Raw genomic sequence first — 23,904 nt, 5'->3', positions numbered from 1 at the left:
TTGAGCCTACTCTAAAACTGCCAAAAAACTGAGTCACTCCAAAAAGAACAGAAGATTGATAAGGGTTGTTTTTATCACCATACTTAATGCTCCATTTTCATGGACTTCAAGGCAGTGCTGTCCACTGGAAAGGTCTTCAGGGATGTTTTTCTGTGACCCATGAAGTAGATGTGCATGATTGCATGTGAATTCGTAAGTTACTGGATTCACTGACACTCAGTTATCAACTTACAACCTATTTAGCTGATTCTCCTCTGTTCTTTTGTATAATCTCTTTTTACTTGAGTTGGATATAATTTTATCAAGATTTTTTTGCAAAGATATAGTATAAATAATCAATTTAAATGAGTCGGCTGGTCTGAACTCAAATGATAAAAATAAAGACTAGGAGTCTTCATGGAATCAGAGGAATGCAGAAGTAAACTATAGATGTGAGCCAGGCCAGGGCTTCAAGGGCACACATTTGCTATATTTTAGAACTTGGATGAGTAGGGACATGGCAGAAGGGCAGGGCTAGGATTGGGACTTGGTGCCAGGACCCACCTCTCCCCACCAAGGTGAGGTTGGCCATTAGGAGTTGGGTCTCCAGAGTGTCAATGACAAAGTGAATGGGAGATCAGTAATCTGCATCAGGATAGTGTCCCAACAGGCGGGGGCAGGAGGGACACAGCAACCAGAGACAAGCAATTCAGCACCACTTAGGTTCAGGGAAATGGATTCAGGTCCTGGAGGGCAAAGGCAGGGAGGAGACTGGGAAATACAGGCAGAGATCAAGTCCTAGACAGGGAACTGACATTCTAACTAAAAAGGAACGGTCTATGGAACCACTCAAAAGATGGAACCTCACATTGCACTGTGAAGTGGAGACTGAGTGTTCCACCTGCCCCACCACCCCTGCTTACTTGGTGGCCCTCAAGCCCCTCTGATATAGCCTCGGACTCTGCAAAACACCATGTGAAAATCAGGGTTCTGAAGGGTTAAAAATTCACAGACTCTGGTGTGTGGGAAAAGAAGAGAAACTATTTGGCTAAATACAGAGAGTAAATTTGGAGAATGCGGTAGAAACACAGGTGCAGATCCAGAGCTGATGATCAGGCTCAGACGAGGTTGACAGTTCCAAGGCCCATTGTTGACTTCAGCTGCTGCCCAGGGGCAAGGTTGGTTCTAGACACTGAGTGCGGCTATACCTGCAGGGTGGGGGGCAACTGCTGCCTCTTGTGGAAAAAGGGGTCTAGAAAGGAGTGAGGGGAACAGGGGCTTTAGAGATTACAGAGTTAACAACCATGCTGGTTGCATATGTGATTTAAAACTTTAGTGAGATACTTCTTAGGGATTGTTTTATTATTTAGCCTTGAAACTTAATGTGGAAAACCAGAGCTCGTGATAACTGTCCATAGAATACATGAATGAGTGACTGAGAAATAAGTGATGAAACACAAACCTTAATGATATCAGCTGTAAATGTTCTAGATTGCTCAGGTGGCTTGTAGTATATCTTTTTGACGGCAGATAATATCATTTTATGTCCTTTAACCTACAGAATTCTTGTCCAGGGAAGAGACCTCAGAGTTGATCTTGCCCACTCTTCCCCTTTGGGAATGGGGAAAACCAGGGGTGTGAACATGATCTACATGACATGTGACTTCGGGGAAGAGCAACACAGGTCTTTGGATATTAATCTAGTGCTCATTCCACCGGAAGGAATAAGTGTTTCGCTCTTTTCATATAACACTGATATATTTCTATCAACATATCCTCTCATTTGATCACCAGGCACTGCCTTCTCTAAAGTTCACTTCGCCGGTTACAGCTGCAACTAGAAAAGCGCAGTGGAAGAGAGTCAAATTACAAGCGACTGACCCGGGATTCAGAAACCCGCCACTGGGTGGCAGTGTAGTGCAGTGATAAAAGCACTAGCCAGACTCCAGGGACACCTAGGTTTGAATCCTAACTCCATACTTCCTAGCTATTTGATCTTTGCCAGCTATTTATCGTCTCAAAGCCTCTGTTTCTTCATCTTTAAAACGGGGGCAGTAATAACCATGTTAAAGATTGTTGTATGGATCGAATGCAAAGATGCATATGAAATAGCTGGTACTTACACAAGCAATAAATATTAGCTATTGTTGCTGGCTTTATTTTTACTGAGTGCAGGACATGGAACAGGAAGTTAGAACAATGGTGACTTTTGAAAGTAGACATGAGCTATAAATTAACAACTTCAGTACACTTAGAGCATAATCTATGCTGGATACTATCAGACAGATGTTTTAGGGGACTCACAGGCAGATAAGATCTGGCCCCTGCTTTTAAGGGGCTGCTAATTCCTTGTCAAGAGGGCTTGAGCATGAGAAAATTTAATTGGCAAATGATAAGCTTCAAGTCAACAGATACTTGTCACACCCCCACTTTTTATTCTGTCTAGTTGCTGCAGGAAATGCAGAGATGAAGAAAGCACAGTCCCACCCTCAAGGAGCTCATAATCCATACAGAAGTGGAGCAAGGAGAGTCGCACATAAACAGACTGTGAGATCCTGGAGGGGCTGGGACGAAATCACATCCATCCTTGAATGAGCTCAGTGTCTGGGGCTTGGTAGTGCTCAGTGAGGGTGAGTGGAGGAGTGAATGAGTAAGAGCACAGTAGAGAAATTCTCTACAATGAAGTAAAAGTCCCAGCAACATAGCTGAGCTTCGTCACTTACTGACAGCGTGAATTTCCACAAGTTACTTAATCTCTCTGAAACTCTATTTTCTCATCTATAAAATGGAGATGATCCTGTCTTTCCTCATTATTCCAGAATTGTGGTAAACATCAGATGACACTCAAACATGTTACACAACTGTGAAATGTTTGAAGTTATTGTTACGAGAATATTCAGAGAGAGAGATGTTGATCTAGATTATTATGCTTTGTGGAGAAAGCTCTCTTTAGGTTAAGAACAGTTTTACATGAATCTCCATTCTATAATGTTATCTAAGAAGCCATAAAAAAGGACAGACCCATGATCCTACCTTCACACGTTGGTGGGGAACCTGTCCAGTGTCCGGATGGGGTGCAATCCAATCTTTCTGGCCCAGATAAGGAGAATCCCTCATCACAGATGAAGTGGCATGTGGATCTGTAACTGGAATCTCCAAGAGGTTGGATGCAGGTCTTTGTTCCATTCTGAGGGCTTAGCAGAGGTGTGCAGGTAATGGCTACCGTGGGCGTGGCAGAGGAGGAGAGAGGAGATTGTTTCAGAACACAGCAACCTGAAATGATTGTGTGTGTGTTTGTGTTTGTGTTTGTGTGTGTGTGTGTGTCCTTAACACACAAAGGCAATATTTGGTTAGAAATGATTGTTTGATTTTCATAGTGCTCTATCATTAGTTAGAGGCCGTGGCTGTGTAACATAGCAGCGTACAGTGGACTGGCATCCTGAAACGCTCACCCACAAAGAGCTTTAGAGGTGATTTAAAGGGGAGCTGGTGCTCAGTTGGGAAAGGTAGTGATGCGGCTCATGTCAGTTGCCCTGAGCAGGAGTGGGAATGGCTACTTCCTGGATTCCTAATTCAGAGCCAGACCTAAGGACCTTGCCAGAAAACAATGACAAATGATTGGAAATAGGGACCTAGAGTGAAATACTTTCTCTCCCTCCAAAAGCTCCTTCCCCCAACCAAGTGGTAGAAAGAATCCGGGTCCAAATCCTGCCTCTGTTACTTACTAGCAACGTATCATCTCTGGACAATAAGCTTTCTGAACCTCAGTTGCTTCATCTATGAAATGGGAAAAATAATAATCCTTGCCTTGCAGTGATCCTCAGTTATATAAAATAAGTTAACTGAATCACATGTAAAAATTAAATTTAAAAATATTTTTAAAATCCTGACACAAAGTAGGGACACAATGTAATTGGCCACGTGCAATGCAGATGTTCTTCCTGCAGTGGTACAGTGACCAGCCCCAAGTTGTTCACTTACGAAAGAGGTAAATGAGACCTCATGGTTCTTTGTCACAGTTTGTACATGTAGAGTTTGTGGTGCTAGAGGATTTGATTTGGTTGGAGATCATGTTCTGTGACTTTTGGCAAGTCACTTAACCTCTCTGAATCTCGATAGCATTACCTTTAAAATATGGAGAATAGCATTACAGAGCTCCTATGATTTTTACAAGGCTCAAAAGTGAAAACACTCTGTAAACAAATGTTAATAGCTGTCAAGATATCCCTCTGCCAGTTAATGAAATAAAACTAGGTTAAACATGTTGACATTAAAAAATGAAGACTGGGGTGGGGGGTATACCTCAGTGGTAGAGTGTGTACTTAGCATGCACAAGGTCCCAGGTTCAATCCCCAGTACCTCCATTTAAAAAATAATAATAATAAAAAAATGAAGACTAAGAGAACATGTGGATGGTTTAGGGTGTTTCTTCTTCACTGTTCAGCCTGACTGAGTAGTATGTGGCTTTAGACAAGAGATGGTGGTGGTATGGATAAACTGAGGGCTGTTTTTTGGCCACAGATTTGAACTGCTTGAGGTTTCAAGAGCATGTTCTATACCTTTCTATTCCCTTCATCCCCTCCCCTCTCCAGCTTCATTCTCCCTAATCTCATCAGTTTGTCCAAAGACCTAGTTATTTTCTACCACTTGGGTCTTTCTGTATTCAGTGCGTGTATGTTTGTGTGTGTGTGTGCGTGTGTGTGTGTGTGGTGGGCCAGGGAGAGGACACAAGCCGAGGAGCCTATAAACTGTAAGGACAAATCAGGAGGGTGTTGGAGCCCTGGAGCCCATTTGCAGCTCTTTTCTGGCCTTGCCTTCTGATGGCTGGGCTGGGGATACAGGGGCAAGGAGGACACTGAAAAGGAAAAATGTCTGATAGCACTCTCTCAGAAGTATTACAACAGCTAGTGGATTGCAAGCCTCTTGGTACCTTCCTGCCCAGACCACATTTGGGTATTTCACTTGATGCTCACCCAACAGCAGGAGGAGAAAGTTCAGTCACAGTAAACAAAGAACCAAAAGCGGAAGGGAACTGGAAGGTCACAGGAAGCCGTGGTGAGTGATAGCCTCCCTGCTGTGACACACCCAGCAGGCAGGGCAGTATGGGGCAATGAACTGCAATCTGTGCCCTGTACAGCCCAAGGTTGCCCAGAAGGGGTCCCATCACTGTAACACCCTCCCCAGGGATCCCAAGTTCTTCCCCAGAGCTGGGCAGACTTTGCAGTATATCTGGGCTTCAGTGTAGCCAGGGTGAGAGCTGAGGGGCCAAGGTCAAAAGCCTCACCCGGGTCTCTGCAGACCCAGCTCAGAAGGTGTGCCCAGCCCCAGCCCCAGTGGCTTGCCATGCTTTCTGCTGCCTGAGGATAGAGGACATGAAATTCTGTTGAATTTGTTCATTGGTTCATTCATTCATTCATTCATTCATTCATTCCCTGTTGACCTAACTTAACAGTGGTGTCCGTGAGTGTGTGCATGGGTATGTGTGACCTGAATAGCCAATGGTTTACTTTTTATTAGAAACATGGGTTTGCCTGCTTTCACTCAGATGTTGGAAGTCTGTACAAAGAGAAATGCAAAGGCAAAGGCAAACAATGCAGAATTGCCTTGTATTCTACCTATTTCATTTTATTATTAAAATTGTATATATATATGCACATAAAAATACCATTTGCGTGAAGTAAAAAGTGAATAGGGAAAATACTGGAAGAATTCATACAGAAATGTAAAAACATAACCAGTATCTTTTTAGGGTGGGGCATTTTAGGGGAGGTACTTAAGAGAATATTTTGTTTCTATTTTCTTATTTTCCTGTAGCTTTTATAAATAAAAATCTTATTTTTAAAAAGCAGTATTTGCCATAAATATAAGTAAATAATTGGATACATTGAGTAGAAAAAAGAGTGGGGAGTATAAATAGTATGCACCTGTCCTTAGATTGGCAAATGCAGATGATTAGACCCAGTTCTATTTCACACAATAACTGCTTTATCTTATGTCAAGCACAAGGCAGATATACAGACTTATGTTGAATATGCACTTTTTTCTCTTCTGAGGACCCTGCAACCTTGCATGTATAGATTAGTTTTTCCTCTTTTCATCAGTCTTCACTTTATACTTCTTCAATCTTACACAGACCTTGGAAGATGTTTGCAACCAGGCACTTGTAAATTCTGCCCCTCCCATTCCATTGTTCAACCCATTAGTTGCCCCCTATTCCAGAATTATACTCCATGTTTCCTAGGAGGAAAGTGCCCAGTCAGCCTTGGGACAGCCATCCTGAGGCTACTTTTTCCTCTGGTCTTCTTTCCAGATACTATTTTTAGGCAAGTGAGTACAGTTCTCTTGGTTCATGACAGGAGCTTTCAGGTCCTGGTGAAGTCAGATACAGAGTTGGCAGGGGGCCACTCCCCATGACCTGTTGCAAAACTTCCTGTCACTTGTGGTGTCTGCCTAGCCCCCAAAGGCATCTGCATTTGGGATCCCTGGGTTATGTGATGGAAGTGTGTATTAATTTTCCAGTCCATTTCAAGTTTCTGTCCCCTAGGCAGTTACCACCTCTAAAATATAGCTTTTTACAATAAGCCTACAACTTATTTTTGAGACGCTGGAAAGAATCTTACCTTGGCATTCCGGAGAAGGATCACTCCAGTCCCCAGTATCCAAGCATTGCAGCTCACTTGCTCCCACCAGCAAGAAGCCATTGTCACAGGTGAAGCTGCAGGCTGACTGGTACCTAAAGGCACCAAAGGGATGGGAGCAGTTCACCCGGGCCTTGTCTGGGACTGGAAGATCCTGGCACTGCAATGCTAGGAAGAGAGGAATTGAGAAAGTAAGGGAATGAGGAAACAGTGATATACAAGTACTCATTAATTTCAACCCCTTGACCCTTTCTAGTAGTGCCAACAAGAGGGATTTCTGAGTTGGGCCGGTTTAACCTGGAGGTTGAGAAAAGTGTCATTTAATCACAATGCCAAATGAAGGACTTTATGAGGAAAATGCTGAGCCATTGTTAAGAATTTTGGCAAAATGTATCCGTAATTTAAAAAATGTCATACTTTTGGACCCAAGAATCTATGCTTAGTATGTAAACGAAATGCATATCAAAAATCAGTTCAGAGTTTTCTATCATGATATTATTTGTGAGAGCAAAATGTTAAAAACAAACATAAATGCCACGAATTAAGAGGCAGAAAATTAAGTATGCTGGGTCCATGAAAGAAATATTAAAGGTCACTAAAAATTATATATTTCACTTTGAAAAGATATGGGAGGTGTCTCAATGTGTGATATTAAGTGAAAAAGCAGAATAAAAATTATATCTATACCATGAACTCAATCCATAAAATAGGTGACCGTAAACAGAACACGTGCATTCCATACATGTTAAGTCTTTTCTCATCTTTGAAATGGGAGCAATAATTTTAATTCCCGCCTGGAGTTAGACTAAAATGCTCAATAAATATTATCTGCCATTATTACTATTATTAATAGTAGCAGCAGCAGCAATAGTCATGAAATCGCTACAGCTATGCATCAGGTGCAGATCTCGATTGTCAGGGTGGAAAATGCTAGGAAGGCCTCTCAAGGGGGTAATTGAAACCACATGTCTGGATACTTAAGAGAAGAGCCAATTCTTCTTCTAGATGATTAGATGTCACCTGCCTGGAGACAAGAATGGCTCTAGTGGACCCCCAAGATCACCCCTTTTTAAGCGTGTCCCAGGGCTCTCTGTGTCTTTGCCTCTCGGACAGTACACCGCAATACATCCCATTACCCCCACTAAGCCCCACCAACATGGTGCACAATGATCTATTCCCCTTACTGCCCCCCCCTTTTTTTCAATATTTTATTGTGGTAAAATACACATAGCATAAAACTGATCATTTACTACTTAACCATTTCTAAGTGTACATTTCAGTGGCATTAAGTACATTCACATTTTTGTGCAACCATCACCCACCATCCATCTCCAGAACGTTTTTCATCATCTCAGGCTGAAACTCCATATTCATTAAACAGTAACTATCTCTGCCCCCTCCCTCCAGCCCCCCTGGCAACCACCATTCTACTTTTGGTCTCTGTGATTTTGATTACTTTAAGACATATGTGGAGCCATTCAGTACTTGTCTTTTTGTGCCTGCCTTATTACATTCAGCATAATGTCCTTGAGATTTCGCCCGTATTGTAGCATGTGTCAGAATGTCCTTCCTTTTTATGGTTGAATAATATTCCATTGTATGTAGATACACTTTTCTTATCCATTCCTCTGTGTTGGACACTTGGGTTACTTCTACATTTTAACTATTTTGAATAATGCTGCTGTGAACATGGATATATAAATCTCCCTTTGAAACCTTGCTTTCAAACTACTGCCTCATTTTAAAATTTAGACCCAGAGGATTCACATAAATTGCTCAGGGAGCTCATGTGAAAGGCCAGTATTCCACTTCTGGGACATGAATTCTGTGGGGGGTACCCTTTGTAAAAACAAATAATCCTAGTGACCTCCCTATGCCTGAGTTCTTCTACAACAGCAAAATATTGAAACCATGAACTATTTAAAGAAGCTCATTTTGTAAAATCAGAAACATGATTTATAAGGTGATGTTATTATCATTATTTTAGCTGCATTTGTAAAGCTTATAGCAGTTTTAAGCTTTATTTACACACATTAATCCATCACCACTAGTGAGGCAGGTAGATAAGGCAAATAATAGTATTCATTTTGCAAATGACACTGAGCCTCAGAGAGAGGAGATGACAAATTGCTGCCGGGAAACGGCAGAACTGGACTAAATACCTTGTCCATTACTCTTCCACGATTCAGTACTGCTCCTCGCGCATCATTCCTTCCTCCCAATCCTCCCTCATTCCAACTCATCACATCCGTGTCTATCCATGCCACCATCACCCGTATTTCAGTGTGCTGTCCCATACATGCGTCTGAGCCTGCCTTCGCTCACCACTTCGTTCCGAGTGCCCAGCACAAAGGGCCTGGCACATAGTAGGTTCTTAGCGAATATCTGAATAACAAATGAATGACAGAACTAAATGCAGATGCTGATAACTTTAATAAGCTGAGAGGCACAGAAGGAACGTTAGGACATTGCAGTACCTTGACAGACCGGGGCTGGCGCAGTCCACTGTCCCAAGTCAGCACATCGAACTGTGTCAGCTCCCCTCAGCCTGAAACCCTCTGCACAACGAAAGCTACAGCTGGTGTTGTACTGAAATCCTCTTGAAGATGGGGAGCAGTCCATGCTTCCATGGGCAGGACTCTCTGGTGGCTCACATGCAATGGCTAAGTGGAAAAAGTGATCATTAGAAACCAGGTAATGGAAGGGCTCAGTTCCTTCTCAGAAGAGCTCTTGAGAGATGCTACATCTTTCTGACCCACATTGTCAGTCTATTCAGAACCCCAAATCCTCCCTTTCCCAGAAGGGGATATGCCTGGAACACCTTGCCATGCCCTTCTTCACCTGGACCACTGACCTGCCCTTCAAGTTTCAGTTTAGACTTCACTTTCCTTAAGAAGCCTTCCCTGCCCACCTCAGCTCAGGGTACAAGCTCTTCCAACGTGCTCCCACAGCCCCCATTCTTGAGCTGTTCATACACCATCGTGATTCTGCGCCTTAGATCACACCCTCCTTGAGTTCTCCTAGTGGTATCCAGGAGCCTGGCAGTGGCTGAGATATCGAAGTTGCTCTTTAAATATTTATTGGCAATATTTGTAAATTGGATCTGGACAGAGTAGAAATTGAACAGGCTGGACTTTTAAGGAGAAAGCTGGCAGAATGCAGCTATTGTTGACACTCTACTACCTAGCCCTATAAAACGGTCCCCAACAAACCACATCTCTGAAACACAGGATGTCATCCTAATCAGACTTCTATTGCTAAGAGAGTACAGCCCAAGGTCAGTTCCTGAGCACAATTAAGTGACCTCAACTCTGGTAAAGACTGGTTTCCTCATGCTCTTCCTTGATAAAGCATTTCATCTCCAGGCTATTCCTGGGCGGCGGCGGCGGGGAGGGGGATGTTTCAAAATATAAAGTCTACCCTTACACTGTGACCTTAGACCTCTGGTTTTTATAGGATCAGGGCATTTAAGAACCAAAGATTCTCTAGGGTTTCTCTCTTACTTTGTAGATGAGAAGTGGAAGGTTCAGAAATGTTAAGTGACAACCCTAAGGTCAGATATCTAGACAGTAGTAGAGCTGGGCTCATAATCCAGGACTCCCGGAATTCACTAATTTAACATGGAATTTCCCACTATACTATTCCCCCTTTCTGCTTTGCAACATGAAGGTGTGAGGCAATTGCACAGAATTCAGTTTTGCAGGATTATGTAACTGCCTAGGATTGTATCACAGCCTCTTTTTCAATGCAGTAGTTCCTTTGCTTCTCTGTCAAAGGCTACCTCCAAGGCCCTCAATGAGCAATCTCTCTCTTTGTCCTAATAGCCGCTGTTCTGACTCTCTCTCAGGTATAGGATGTTGTCCCAGTGGCTTCTATATGCCAGTGAGGCAGGGAGGGAGAAAAGAGGCAGAAACAAAGGAGGATCAACTCCTCAGCTCTCGCTAGATACTTTATACATGCTACTTTGTTGTATACTTTTCATATACTTCATCCTCAGGAAAGCTCCCTGCGACTCGTAGCTCATTTCACAAAGGAGAAAAATCTTGCCTCCTGGAGGCTGAACAACCCGTTTCAGTGTCAGAGCCCGGAGGAGGTCATCCTGATATTAAGAGCCCTTTATCTTTCTACTGTGCCATGACTCCTTCCCAGATGGACTGAGGACTGCTAAAAAAATATCCCACCCTTACAGGCTGGCAAGAGTGTGGTCCCCTGACCAGGGTGAATGGAGTGGAGTGTGTCCTAGCTCCTCACTCCATAGCCAGCTTCACACTCAAATTTGCAGCTGGAGCCACATGCAGAGGCAGTGAGGGCATGAACACAGTCCACGGTTCCTTTGCTAAGGGCTGACACTGCACAGCTGGAGAGAACCGAGGACAGAAAGAAAGGTACTGAGGAAGGAAAAAACTGTGCCCACAGCTGGAGAGCAATGGTGGAACAGCCTCTGGAAATCCAGGTGGAGCGAGAAATCTCTAAGGGTACGGGACCTGAGCAATATTCACCCAGACTTAAGAGTACCAGTCCCCAGGGTGACCTGAACCTCTTTTTTAAAAACTCCCTCAAGCTTTTTCTAATGTCCTCTATTCCCTTTACTGCTACCATCCTGGAAGGTCTTCGAGTGTCTAGGATGCCACCTTTTCCCTCTTCTGTGAAATTTATGAATGAAGTCCTTCTGAAACTGCTTGAGGGCAGTGAGTTTTCGGGAAAGGAGGACTTTTAAATTTTGTTTAAAATCAGTAGTAAAATCAGCCTGTTATTTATCTAGAGCATGCCACTCTTCCTACCTTAGATGTACCCAGTCCAGCTGAGTGGTAGATAAAAGGAGAATCAACTTAGGGCGATTCAGGTGTTTCTCCATAAGCTGGTTAGTTTCATCTGTACTCTCAGCAAGAACCGGGTGCAGGGGACAGTCTACACCTGCAGCTGCCTGCAACTCACCTTTACACACTGGAGCTGGGGCTGTCCACATCCCTGAGGCTGTGCACTGCACCACCTCTGGCCCAGCTAATGCAAATCCCTCTTCACAACTGAAGCTGCAGCTGGACTGGTACTGGAATGCTTCTTCAGGGTGGAGGCAGGTCATGCTTCCTTGCTCAGGAGTCTTCAGGGGTGGACACTGGACAGCTAAAAACAACCACAGAGCAATGGTGTGAGACCTCGGGTTATGTCCAGCACCTTGGAAGCCTTAGGATGCTGCAACAGCAGACAAGGTGATGAACTTGGCTGGTTAAATAGTACTTCTAGTGATTGGAATGATCCAAACACCCTTATTTTTCATTTACTTTTTAAAGAAGCAAGGTAAAATAATCAGATAGGTGATATCCAGCCCTAAATCATTATTCTACTCTGTTCCCTTTGCAATTAACAAAGGGAGAGGAATCCCTTTGTAATACTTTTGCCTGAGAATCAAGAATTAAATTGACTACCTCATTCCACAGATACAAGATACCATGAAAATCAAACTTAGCCTTACTCTGTTTGATGGGTAATCGTAATAACCACAATTTCCCGTCTAATGTAGATCCTCATTATTTCCTCTTTTTTAATGGAAGAAGATTATTCTTCCCCTCTGAAATTCTAGTTATCAGTAAGGATTGAGTCTACAGACCTACACACTGTGGGGGCTTATTCGTCCAGATTCCAGAAGCCAAACATTCCAGCTCGCGAGGTCCCTTCAATGTGTAGCCTTCAGCACAGTGGAAACTGCACTGTGAGTTGAAAGAGAAGTTTCCCAGAGGGTGACTGCAGTTCTTGAGTACAGTGTTGAGGGAGTTCAAGTTCTCCACACTCTTTGACTGTGGGGACAAAATATTGATTTCTTTCTTAGCTGATTCAAAGGCAATGGTCAGGTTTGCTGAAAGCTGGAAGCTGTTTGTATGATCCTCTGAACTGTATCTCACTAGGCTTCTCACCCAACCTGTCATCTTTACTTGGTTCCTTTGTATTGGCTGCATTTGGAGAAATAATTATTCTTCCACTGTTTTTTTTTTTTCTTCAAACAAGCAAAAGTAGCCTTTTACCTTTTGAGATTTTACAAGCAAACACTCAAAGAATAAAGTCTTTTAACGCAGAGTGTGTCTCAAACAGTTTGAATGAGGCAGACTGACAGAGGGCATGGAGAGGGGCTAGGACTAGCCTTGACTCACTGGAGAGTCTCCAACGTGATTCAGTCCGCTGCATCACCTCTAACACAAGACCGGACCACAATAACATTGACAAAATAGTGCCCTCACCGTATTCACATTCTGGTCCATAGAATCCAGGGTAGCAGGAGCAGGTGTAGTTCCCGATGGTCTCAATGCACTCTCCTTGCTTGCTGCAAGATGTGTCCTGGCAGGAGGCTGCAAGTATACAGTAGGGTCAGAATCCTGGGCAATCCCAAGAGATGTAAAGAAAAGCTGGATTCTTGCTCCAAGCCGCAAACTTAGCCCCACTTGGGTAAGATTGAGCTGGCTAGACAGAAGAAAACCCCAGCATCCTCTGCAGAGCCAGCCTGTTCTCTGTGAAGGGCATTGCAGGAGCCTGCTGGAGCACTGAGCACTTTCCACTTTCCACTGCATTTAGTGTTGCCTAAGGAGGGATGGCCTCCTATGGACCCAGAGGGACAAATGCAGCCACCAACAGATGTTAAGACGGAGAAACTCCTCTTTGTGGCACAAATATGTTGTGGCTTTTTTAACCAAGACCATTCAGAGTTGTATTATTACAGAAGCTTCTATGACAGATATTACAGCATGGAGGTTAGGAACCCGATGTGGGTAAGGAGGTCACACATAGATGATCAGAATCCACTCTGTTCCCCACTATTATATGACCTCAGGCAAGTTACTTCTTTGAGCCCAACCTGCTTAATGTTAGGGCCAAAGCCCTTCCACATTTTGTTTGTTTCAAATCTACCCTCAGCACCACATGGTGGAGATACAGTGGAGCTAAATAAGATGCTTAAGAGTTAATCATGATCAAGGACAAACAGCCTTATGGGTAGATGTGTCTCAGGTTTAAATATGACAGGGTTCGATGGTGCAGAGCATGACTGACCCCTCAGTCCCTTCTCTGTGACACTTAGGTGACAGAACAGAGAAGGGCCAGGCTTTCTTTCCTGCAAGTAGGCACTATGCCCTTGGTGGCAGGTTAGTACTGGAATGGATACTGTGAAAGCACAGAGAATGGTTTTATTGTTGAGGTCATAGTTGAGGGCTAGGTCTGTGGCCAAGCTGTTTTCTGGTGCTGTTTCCTGAGCCTGGCCACACACTGGTCCACACTGGGGCCATCACAGGAAGAAATTTGTATGTCATGTAGACTGGTAGTGCTAGGTCATCTCTGTGTTCTCTCTCAGCTCTGAGATGCTGTAAATCTATAAGCCATGCAAGGTTCTACAGCAGAAAGTTCCCATGGGTTTGGTGAAGCTGCGCTGGGGCCCTGGGAAGGGTTCCAAGTAAAGAGAAGATGCAGGAGGCAGCAGTAGCTCCTAGATAGAGGTTTGGTCCACGTCTTCCATCCTATTCACCTTGACCCACCAATGCCTTACAGTAGCAGTATCTGCCTGCCCTATGCTCTTGGACCACGGCTGTAGCTTCCTCAGGATCTCAGAACTCTAGGAATGCAAAGACAGACAATGTTTTGCATTGCAACTAACATTAAATGGACTAACGATGCATGAACTAATCACAATTACTGATATTCCGTAGGCATTACAGCTGTGTCTCCTAGAGGCAAGGCCAAGTTCCCTCTCAGCTTATACTGTCTCTTATACTAGGGCACCGTGGTGCAAAAAAGCTCTGGGCATAAATTTTAGGAGACTACAGCTTCCCGAGCTTCTATTTCATCAGTTATAAATTAGAAGGGTGAACCAGATGATATTAAAATTTCCTTCTGGTTTCAAAAGTCCAGTTTTCTCTAATCCTGATCTTCTGTCCTTCAAGGTGCTCAATAACGCTGCTCAATTGACAGTTTACTCTTGGTTTCAGGTCCCTGACTTTCGCGACTCAGGGGGCTATCTTAAGGACCGGGAAAGGCATTTTTGGAAGCAGGCAGATTTCAGAGAAGAGAAGTCCCTACCTGTGTAGCACAGCGCCCGCTTTCTCTTCCAGCAGGGCTCGTCATTCCACTTGCCCGGGGCTGACACACTCTTGATGTAGATCTCCACACAGTCCTCATTGTTCTTGTTGTTGGGCTCATTGTCAGCCCAGTTCTCAGCCTCCTCGGTGAGCGTCTTTTTGGTTCCCACCCAGGTCCACTTATTGTTTATCTTTCGGATTCCAATCCAGTAGTAAGAGCTGTAGTAAGGTATGGCGTCGTTGAGGTAAGCAATCTCATTTTTGTTCTGGATGGCCACTAAATCCGTGTAGAACGTCTGGCAGTAGGCCCGGGAGTAATCCCACGAATATGGTTTGATGCTGTAGTTGTAGGTCCATGCTGCCACTCCTTTCTGGTTCACTAGTTCTAAGCAGAGGAGAGAGAGGGCCAGGTTAGCGTCTCCGGGGAGAAGGAGGCTGTGGGTATAAGTCTATTTCGATGTACTTATGATGAGTTTGACTGGAAGACAATACTGAGAACAGACTGTTTTATGTCTAATCTACTTGTTTTAAGGAAAAAGAGTGGTTTCCATCTTTCACTTAAAAGTCTACGTGACGTCAGTATAAGAAAATGTCCCCTTCTGAGGATCCCTGGTGTTAAAGACTTGGAATCGTAAGATCCCAGAGTTGGAAGGGACTTCAGAGATGGTCTAATCTTCTCCTTCTGTAACTGGAGGAGATCTATGAATAATGTGCCCAAGCCCACATTAAATGACGTGTAAAATGTCTTGATGGCTGCCTCATATCTACAGATACTACCTCTTCACATGGAAAATAAAATGCCTTATGACCTGGAGCCTACCTGCTGACACAGCCTCATTACCCACCATGTTTGCTTCTTTATCAAAACAGAACTCCCACTTCCATGCCTTTGCACGTGCTATTCCTGCAATTCTGCCTGCCCATCCCAGTTCCACCTGGTAAACTTCGTCCCCCTCCTTCTTATAACTTCCCCAGGTGGGCTCGGTGTTCCTGCTTCCAGGCTCCCACCGCACCCCGTGTCTGCCTCCACCTCCCCTACTGCCATGTATTGTGACATCCATTCATATGATGTGGGCCACACCTGCTAGACTGTGCATCCTGGTGGGGGTCTCTTTTTACCACCAGATACTTTACACCAATAGAGCTTAGCACTTAACAGGCATTCAGTGAACACTTGTGAAACACCTCAGGTCTGATTAGGGAGGCTAATCAGATCTCCTGGTTTGCTGTCCGACATTCTTTCCACTGCTCTTGGCTGTTCCTCTTTGATAAATTACTTCCTTCATCTCTGCTTACTCACTTGTTAAAATTGGGCTTAACACAGGCCTTTAAAAAAAATAGTTGTGATATATACCAAATGAAATAAAGAATGTGCCCTTCCAGAGGATCAAGTAAACTAGGATGCAAGGTATTGTTACTGTAGCCGGTGGGCGCTCGCCCCCAGCCCACAGAGAGGTGTACAGTGTAAGCCATCAGACCTGGAAATGGCTCTTTCCTGTTTATAAAGTCTTGCTCCTATTCACCCCTCTCCTCTGCTACCCGCACAAGGGTAGGTTGTTTTTATTTCTCCTCGTGGGCACTTCGATGGCATTATTTTGCTGTTAAGACTTTTTCTGATCCCCCTGGGCCTGCGTTTCTGTTGGTGTGAACTTCAGGCAGTTTTGCCTTTGGAGTCCCCTTCGTCCTTCATTTTACAACTGTATTGCAATAAAAATGAACATATTAACAGTATAGACTAAACCATGTTTTTTGACCAAGCAGAAAATGATTTTTAAAGAAATTAAACATTTTTTTGTGGGTCCCTCAGAGTAAGGTGGGCCTGTGCCCAAGGAGCCTAAAGGATAAGATGGGTCTGGACAGATCTGTTTCTGTTCCTCATGAAGCCTTTTCTACCAATATCATGGTTTTGGACGCATTTTCCCTCCAGGAATCTGGGCTTGGACAGTTTTCCTGTGCCTCACAACTGGCTAACGTCCTTAACATCTCCCACTTGGAGAAGTTACCCTAATCACTGAGGGCCAGGTGAAGGGTTCACATAAAGTTTACCAGTGATGAGGACACTGAAGCAAAGGAATTGGACAGTTCTGAAGACCAGCTCTCTGAAATCTCCAGTTCCAGATGGCTCTTAGGCAGCTGGCCTGAAATAAGAAAAGAAAACTTTTTTTTTAGTATCTCTGTGCAAACAATGTGGCCAAAAAAATTGAGTTAGTAATCATTATATTGAGTTATAATCCTGCCTGTTTCTGTTATGGGATGGCTGAAGCCCTCTGCTCCCTTTTTGAATTCTCACTGATCTGTTGGTCCTGCCCTAGTTGGACACTGCACCAAGGCTGAGGACAGAATTCATTTCTTCACTCGTTCAACAAACATTTTATTATTTATTTATTTGGGGGGAGGGAAGTAATTCAGTTTATTTAATTTTTTAATGGAGATACTGGGGATTGAACCCAGGACCTCATGCATGATAAGCACACACTCTACCACTGAGCCATACCCACCCCCCTCAGCAAAAATTTATTGAGTAATTGCTTTGTGCCACTCGTATTTTTCTTCTATGACATATTTGGTAATATACACGTAAAAAACGCCACTGTCATTATTTTTATGCAGTAATCTCCCTGTAACAGCCGGTATGCCATACCCAGGAAAACTAGGAGGTCACGTGAAAACTCCCTGATCCACACAGTTGTCTGACCTACACTTTGATGCACAGAACATCAGCTAATTGTGCTGAGCTATGCCGTCTATTCTGTATTATTGCTCTATGTTTTCTCTTCTTGCTTTACCACTTTCCCATGTATCTATAATACTATTCAATGCTTAATATATGTGTATGTTCATTTACATGTAATATTCATTCATATATGTATAGTAAACTTATTCCCCTTAGATCTATAGCAAGTATGATTTCTCATGAGCTCCCTTCTGCTGGGATTACATCAAATCTGTTAACATTTTTCAAGTAGTTTTAGACAAGTAAGTTCTCAAAATGCTCATCCAACTCCCTCATGTTACATATGAAAATACTGAAGTTTGGAGAGTCTTAAAATACATATTCCAAAGGACAGAAGCAGAGTCTGACTTTGAAACAAAAGCTTTTTTCCACTTTACTGTTTTGCCTTCATAATCCTCGGCTTCCAAATCCGTCCTGCGCTGTTGTTGTAGATGATAGCTTATGTGACACACCCAAGCTTAGCTGACCCATCTGTGTCCCTCCAGAGCCACCAGCATAACCACCAACATTAAAATAGTGCGTTTGCTTTATAACTGAAGCTTTATTACTCTTCCAGCCAAACTGCTACCCCAATCCCCTCCTATATAGAAATTCTCAATTGCCAGAGACCAGGCTCCAGTGATGGATGATGTAGGGTAGATGGGGTGGTGATGGTGATGGTGGTTGTGATGGTGTATGTGTGCACAGTGCACATGCCCTATTGACTACAGCTTGACCAGATAGTGAAGTGGAGATAACTCAAATCAGTGCATGACTCCTAGACAGTGGGGTTATCTTTGTGCAAGAAGCCTGGCACTTTTTCATCCGAGAGTTTCTGAATATTGGCTTGGATAAGTAAATGTATTTTGTGTTCTTATGAATTAGGACACTAATCAACTGGCCTCCGCAGGACCTATGGTCAGACACTGAGACTATCATGTCATGATTGATGGTGCTGTTGATTTGCACAGGAAATGTAGTGATAATCTCTTAGTGGGAACTTAATTCAGCTGAATCCTCTCTGGATTGTATTGTGTCACCAGCTATTATTAGCACCATATTTCTATTCAATACCCCAAAAGTACCATACCAGGTTCTATAGCAGAAATCTTTAAATCAGGATAAGCCTGGCTTCCCAAGGGGTAAACAAGCAAGGAGAATTTAAGTAAATCTGTGTTCAGATTCCCAACTCACCATGTACACTTTCCTAAAGCCAGTCTGCTTAAGAATATATCTTCTCTCATTTTACAAAAGAAATCACACCTTTTACTAAATCTGACTCTTATTTGTTATGGGGTCTTGCCCCTTTATGTAATAAACATTGGTGTGCCAAACATAGACCATCCAAAATATTGGTTTAGATCTTGAGAACTTGAATGCTCCAATGGTATTGTGACAAATCCTTTCAAGCCCAGTGGTTTCTGTTTCTCTTCTTTCATCAACTTTGATGGAGACCCAGTTAAGCTGTCAGATGCTAGACCATTGCCTAAATGTTGATAATAAATCATTCTGTACTTTAGGGCATGTAACTTGAAAGGAGTTCAAAGAATTGAGAGATAATGCTCTAATAAGCTTCCATTCCAATTTATTTATTCATATGAATAAAGTTCCTCAGTGTTTAAATCCTCCAAAATGAAATTCAGGGATAGAATTGATGTTGAACTTGCTTGATTGTATCAATACATAATACTCATACAAGTTACATGAGTAGGAAAAAAGCCCTTCCTCTTATATAGAGCTGCATCTTAAGTAGCATTTTAAATATGAAAGTTTAAGTTTCTTATCAAAATTGTTTGTAGTATGTTTAGACTATTTTATTTAATTGTGTATTAAAAGTAATTTTTATGTTAACTAAATCAATAATGAAAAATTATAACACATAGAGATTTATGGTTTCAGAAAATTGAATCTTACATTCCAGCCTATTATGTTTTTATTTTTGTAAAGAAGTGTGATATAGTTACCAAGAAAAGACTTTAAGCTTAAAAATATTGGGCTAAAATTCTGTAGAGGAAGTGAAATAGAAATATGTATTAAAGAAGAGAAAGTAAAACTTCCTATTTTTAAGGGACTAGTTTGTTTTTTTTTAAGTGATAAGGGTTAGCTTGTTGATTGGATCACTATGTTATTTAATTCCATTGAATAAACTTTAGGAAATATTGTAACATTGATTTATCGCAAAAGACCAATTTTTACAATGGACTGGAAAATCCCATCTTTTGTTACTCTAAAAACTTTTTAGCTCTCCACTTAGAGGTTATGTAATTTTCCAGAATATTTTTTCAGGTACAGAAGCAAAAAAATTGGGGCTGAGGAGCACAATAATCTACCCTTCATATACGGGACCCCAGTATTTGCCTTCAAACCTGAGCTGGGTTTCTTCTCAGATCAACTGGGAGAGGATCGCAGTGTTTTTAAGCTAGTGGTGTTCTCCCTGTGCCCTTAGAAGGGGCTTTCGTCCTGCACAGAGTATTCCTAGGGGTTTCTCTGGCTGTAGGGCCAGCTCAAGGAAGTGTGTTGGGACCGGTGAAGAGGTGAGACTCCGAATCCCCTATCCCCATTCCCCAACTCCACCCACCCACGTCCCAACAGGCCTATTTTATGTTTTAACTTGCTTGTTTGTGTAAACTTTTAAAATAACTATTTTATTTTATTTTTTGGTGGGGGGAGGTAATTTAGCCTATTTGTGTACTCTTAGAGGAGGTGCTGGGGATTGAACCCAGGACCCTGTGCATGCTAAGCATGCACTCTGCCTCTTGAGCTACACCCTTCTCCCCCACGTGTAAACTTTTAAATATGGTTTGGGTGAAACAAAATTGAGAAAGAGAGACAAGGGGGGTTGTGGAGAGAAAGAGAGAAGGCAAACTGTATTTTAAACAGTTTAAAGTGTTAGAGGACGTATAGGTGCTTCTGATCAAGGTACAACATCTAATTAAAGGAAAATGCTAAGTCACTGTGTGTCCCTGCTTAAATCTGACCGTACTTAACTGTTTTTTTAGAATCACCAAATACCGAGAATCACCTCTCCTAGAATATTTGCGAGCTGTAGGATTACTCCAATCAATGGAGCATTTCCCTAGCATTCTTCAGCAGGTCTTTTGGACCGTGAATGCTCAGAATTACTCTCCATCACTGAGACTTAGTGAGTTCATCTGAGTTGCCAAACTTGCTCACCAGAATGTATGTCGGATTAACACAGTGATTCTTACTCTCATAGGACTCGTGAACTTCTCTGAAAGTCTGATAAAAGCCATAGTCAGGATTCTTCAAAAAATGCACACTTGAAAATGCGTAGACAATTTCCGTGTTTAATGGACCCCAAAAGTTCAAATCCCTGTGTTAACTGTAACATGTTGACAACTGACAAGGGTTTTGTGTGTGGATGTGGAAGACGGATGATGCTTCAAAATCTTCCTCCGAGTAATCATTTTCCTTGGAAACTTCCTTGAGGTGGGCAAGCTTTGTCACGTCTGCTCTTGATCTCAGTGTCGTCCTAAGGACAGGACAGTGCTGGATCTAGGATGCTGAAGAGTTAAGGACTCTGTCCTTGTGTTTGTTACTAAGCAAGTTAAATGCTGACCCAAGAGGAAATGCCTCTTTAGGAGAAGCAGCCACGTGCTCTGCTAATCTTTAATGTTCTCTGGCAGCTGGCTTCAAACTGAAAGTCACTGGGAAGAAGTCTGAGACCAGGTCTTTAGAATAACATCCTGCACCTCTATAAACCTTCATTAAGGCTGCTTTGCACCGTGGTTATCTTTCATTTTACTTTCCAAGAAACTAACAGTGATTGTAGGATGAAGAGAAGGGTAGAGAGAAAGTAGGAGGAGTAAGTGTTTCTCCCTCCACGTTACTTTGCATAGAAAGAGATAGTAGATGCCAGTAGGGATCCTCTGGCTGCCAGCATCCTAGGTGGCTTACAAAGCTGGCAGGAATAGGACCACAGAAAGGAGATTCTGTTCTCCTGGGTATGTTGTAGACCACAGCTTTGCACATTTAGAGTCAGAACCTACAATGTGCCTCCCTAGACCGTCTGTCTTCTGCTTAGCCCTGTCTGAGTTCTCTCCTTCCTCTCCAGTTCAGTTTTCTTAACTTGCTTGCCCCTATTTCCTCTCCAACCACTGTTCCTTAGTTAACCCTGCCCCTACCACAATTCTAAAGTGCATTTATAACAAAACATCTTGTACTTTCCAGAATGCTCTGTATCTTCCCTATGTTCTTCTTATGCCCAGAGCACCTCTCCTTCTATGGGTGCCTAGCTCATGAGTCCAAAAATCTCCTCCTCCTCAGAGCCTTCCCTATAACCAGTCCCTTCTCCCCCACTCCAAGAGAGGTGCACCCTTGTTATCACCTGCATTCTTTCCCATTACTTAATTGCATAACTATTGATTTATTAAGTGCCTACCATGTGTCAGACACTGTTCTAGGTATTGGCATTAAAATGATAAAAGCAGACACAATTCCTGTCCTCATGAGATGTTCATTCTATGGAAAACAGACAATGAAACAAACACCAATAAATACACAACAGTACTGAACAAGTAAATATCAAAAAATAGAAGACAGTGATAAGTGCTAGGCAGAGAATTAAAGCCGGGTGATGTGATAGAGTGACATAAGACATTCCATAGATAAACATGTCCATCAGAGGAGACCCCTCTAAGGAGGTGACATTCAAGCTGAGAGCAGATGACCAGAGGAAACTAGCCAGTAAGAAGCAGGAGCAAGGGGGAAGGGTATAGCTCAGTGGGAGAGCGCGTGCTTAGCATGCACAAGGTCCTGGGTTCAATCCTCAGTACCTCCATTAAAGATAAATAGCTAAATAAAAATTAAAAAAGAAAAAAGAAGCAGGAGGATGAGCATTAAAGACAGAAGGAAACACTAATGTGAAGGCTTTAAGGTGGAGGAAAGTGTGGAGTGTTCAAAGAACACGAAGATATCAGTGTGGCTGGAAAGGAATGAGCGAGGGGAAGAAGAGTGTGAGTAAAGCTGGTGACAGACCACTCTGGGCTTTGGGAACCAAAATAAGGAGGTGAGACTGTCATAAGTGCAATAAGAAGTGGGGCAGCAAGAGGACTTTAAGAGAGGTAGTGATGTGGTCTGACTAATGCTGAAAAGTGGGAGGTCCTAGAGGTTAACTGAAAAGGAGGTAGGTTGGGGCCAGATGGTGTGAGTCTGAAATGGTAGTTGCAGAAGGGATCCAATTGCCATGATTCTGAACAGAGAAGGGTCCTGAACAGATGCATCTAACAATGGTATTTTTTTTTAATTTGAGATAATATTATCATCGGTAGTCTTTCAAATTAAAAAAGCAGCAAGTTTACAAGTGGTTCTAAATTAATTATCTCGAGCATTTATTTAGATACACTTCTAGCACACTACAAGGTACATGCTGGGCCACTGAATAAATATTTGCAAATATTGGGTATTATAGTATCTACAAAATCAGTTTCCTTTGGCTTAGAAATTTCTTTTGGGGAAAAAAAGAAAGTTAAAGAGGGCCAGTGGGAATGCAAAAGGGAGAGGTAGATGAGGGAGGCATTAAGGAGGCAGAACGATACAACTTGTTGTTGGCAGAGTCAAGATTTTCAAGACAATACAATTGACATCATATTATTTCCCTTATGTTGCAGGGTAGTGGTGGTGGTGGTATAGCACAGAGATTAGTAGCCCCAGCCTAAAGGTAGAAAATGAAACAGTGAAAAAAGGGGTCTCTAAGCCGAACAGCAAATTAGAAATAAAGACAAGAGTGAACCCAAAACATCAACACTTAAGAATTAAAGCATACATATATTTAAATTAGACTACTGATCACCATTATTTAGGGTGAAATATCATTAAAAATAAAGTAGCATGCTTAAAAAAATTTTTTAAGTCTTTTGGACCATGACTGAGGTATATCTCTACAAATATAAAGGATTTGTTTGGTATTTGACTTCACAATATTTCTGTTTTGCTTTTCAGTCAGAGAAGTGAGACCCTTAGAAGACAATGTAACGAATGTCATTCATGAAACCACCATGTGCCTACTCTTTGGGGTCAAGTCCAGGCTCTTTTCCCAGTACCACCTGTTATGTAATGAGTCACTTTGATTTATGAGGATTTGATCGATAACCTTCCACTTACAAAATTCTCAAGCCCAGGAGAGTGAGAACCATTTAATTACATTTTGAAAAACAGGTAATGGAAGGAAGAGTAAGAATTGGAACCAATAGACCTAAGCTGGTTAAAAGGTGTGAATGGAAGTGACACCGTACCTGCCCCCTTGCCCACTCAGCCCCTGACTAACATCATCATAATTTAACTGTAAGTCCTCCATCTTGAGCTCCCCCTCTGAGATCCATTTGATTGAAAACACCCCACTAGATAAACCTTAATATCTTTCCTCAGGCCCTAGAGGCTAATTGAGTCCACTCTGAACTTGAAGTCGAGTTTACATACAGAGTTTGAGGTTCCTGAATTCCAAGAGCCACGTGTGTTCAGGAGCAAAGGAAAGGACCTTGTCTTTGGAATACTGAAAAAG

General features: G+C 42.6%; 1 protein-coding gene and 1 non-coding gene across 2 annotated transcripts in view; both read right to left on the bottom strand.

Annotated features, from left to right (window-relative positions):
- The window catches only part of SELP (selectin P), a 36,573-nt gene that overhangs the window by 10,996 nt on the left and 1,673 nt on the right, over positions 1–23,904 (bottom strand). The window contains 10 exon segments of the mRNA XM_032463776.1: positions 3,013–3,198; positions 6,600–6,785; positions 9,095–9,280; positions 11,553–11,738; positions 12,223–12,373; positions 12,375–12,409; positions 12,848–12,955; positions 14,673–15,056; positions 16,718–16,763; positions 16,765–16,809. Coding sequence (XP_032319667.1) covers positions 3,013–3,198; positions 6,600–6,785; positions 9,095–9,280; positions 11,553–11,738; positions 12,223–12,373; positions 12,375–12,409; positions 12,848–12,955; positions 14,673–15,056; positions 16,718–16,763; positions 16,765–16,809 — 1,513 coding nt within the window.
- On the bottom strand, positions 17,098–17,169 carry TRNAD-AUC. Its single transcript has one exon. It is a non-coding gene; the product is annotated as a tRNA-Asp (tRNA).

The sequence above is a fragment of the Camelus ferus genome, chromosome 21 (assembly GCF_009834535.1).
Source record: "Camelus ferus isolate YT-003-E chromosome 21, BCGSAC_Cfer_1.0, whole genome shotgun sequence".
Taxonomy (NCBI): domain Eukaryota; kingdom Metazoa; phylum Chordata; class Mammalia; order Artiodactyla; family Camelidae; genus Camelus; species Camelus ferus.
The sequence above is the reverse complement of the archived record's forward strand: the minus strand, read 5'-3'. Positions and strand labels throughout refer to the sequence as shown.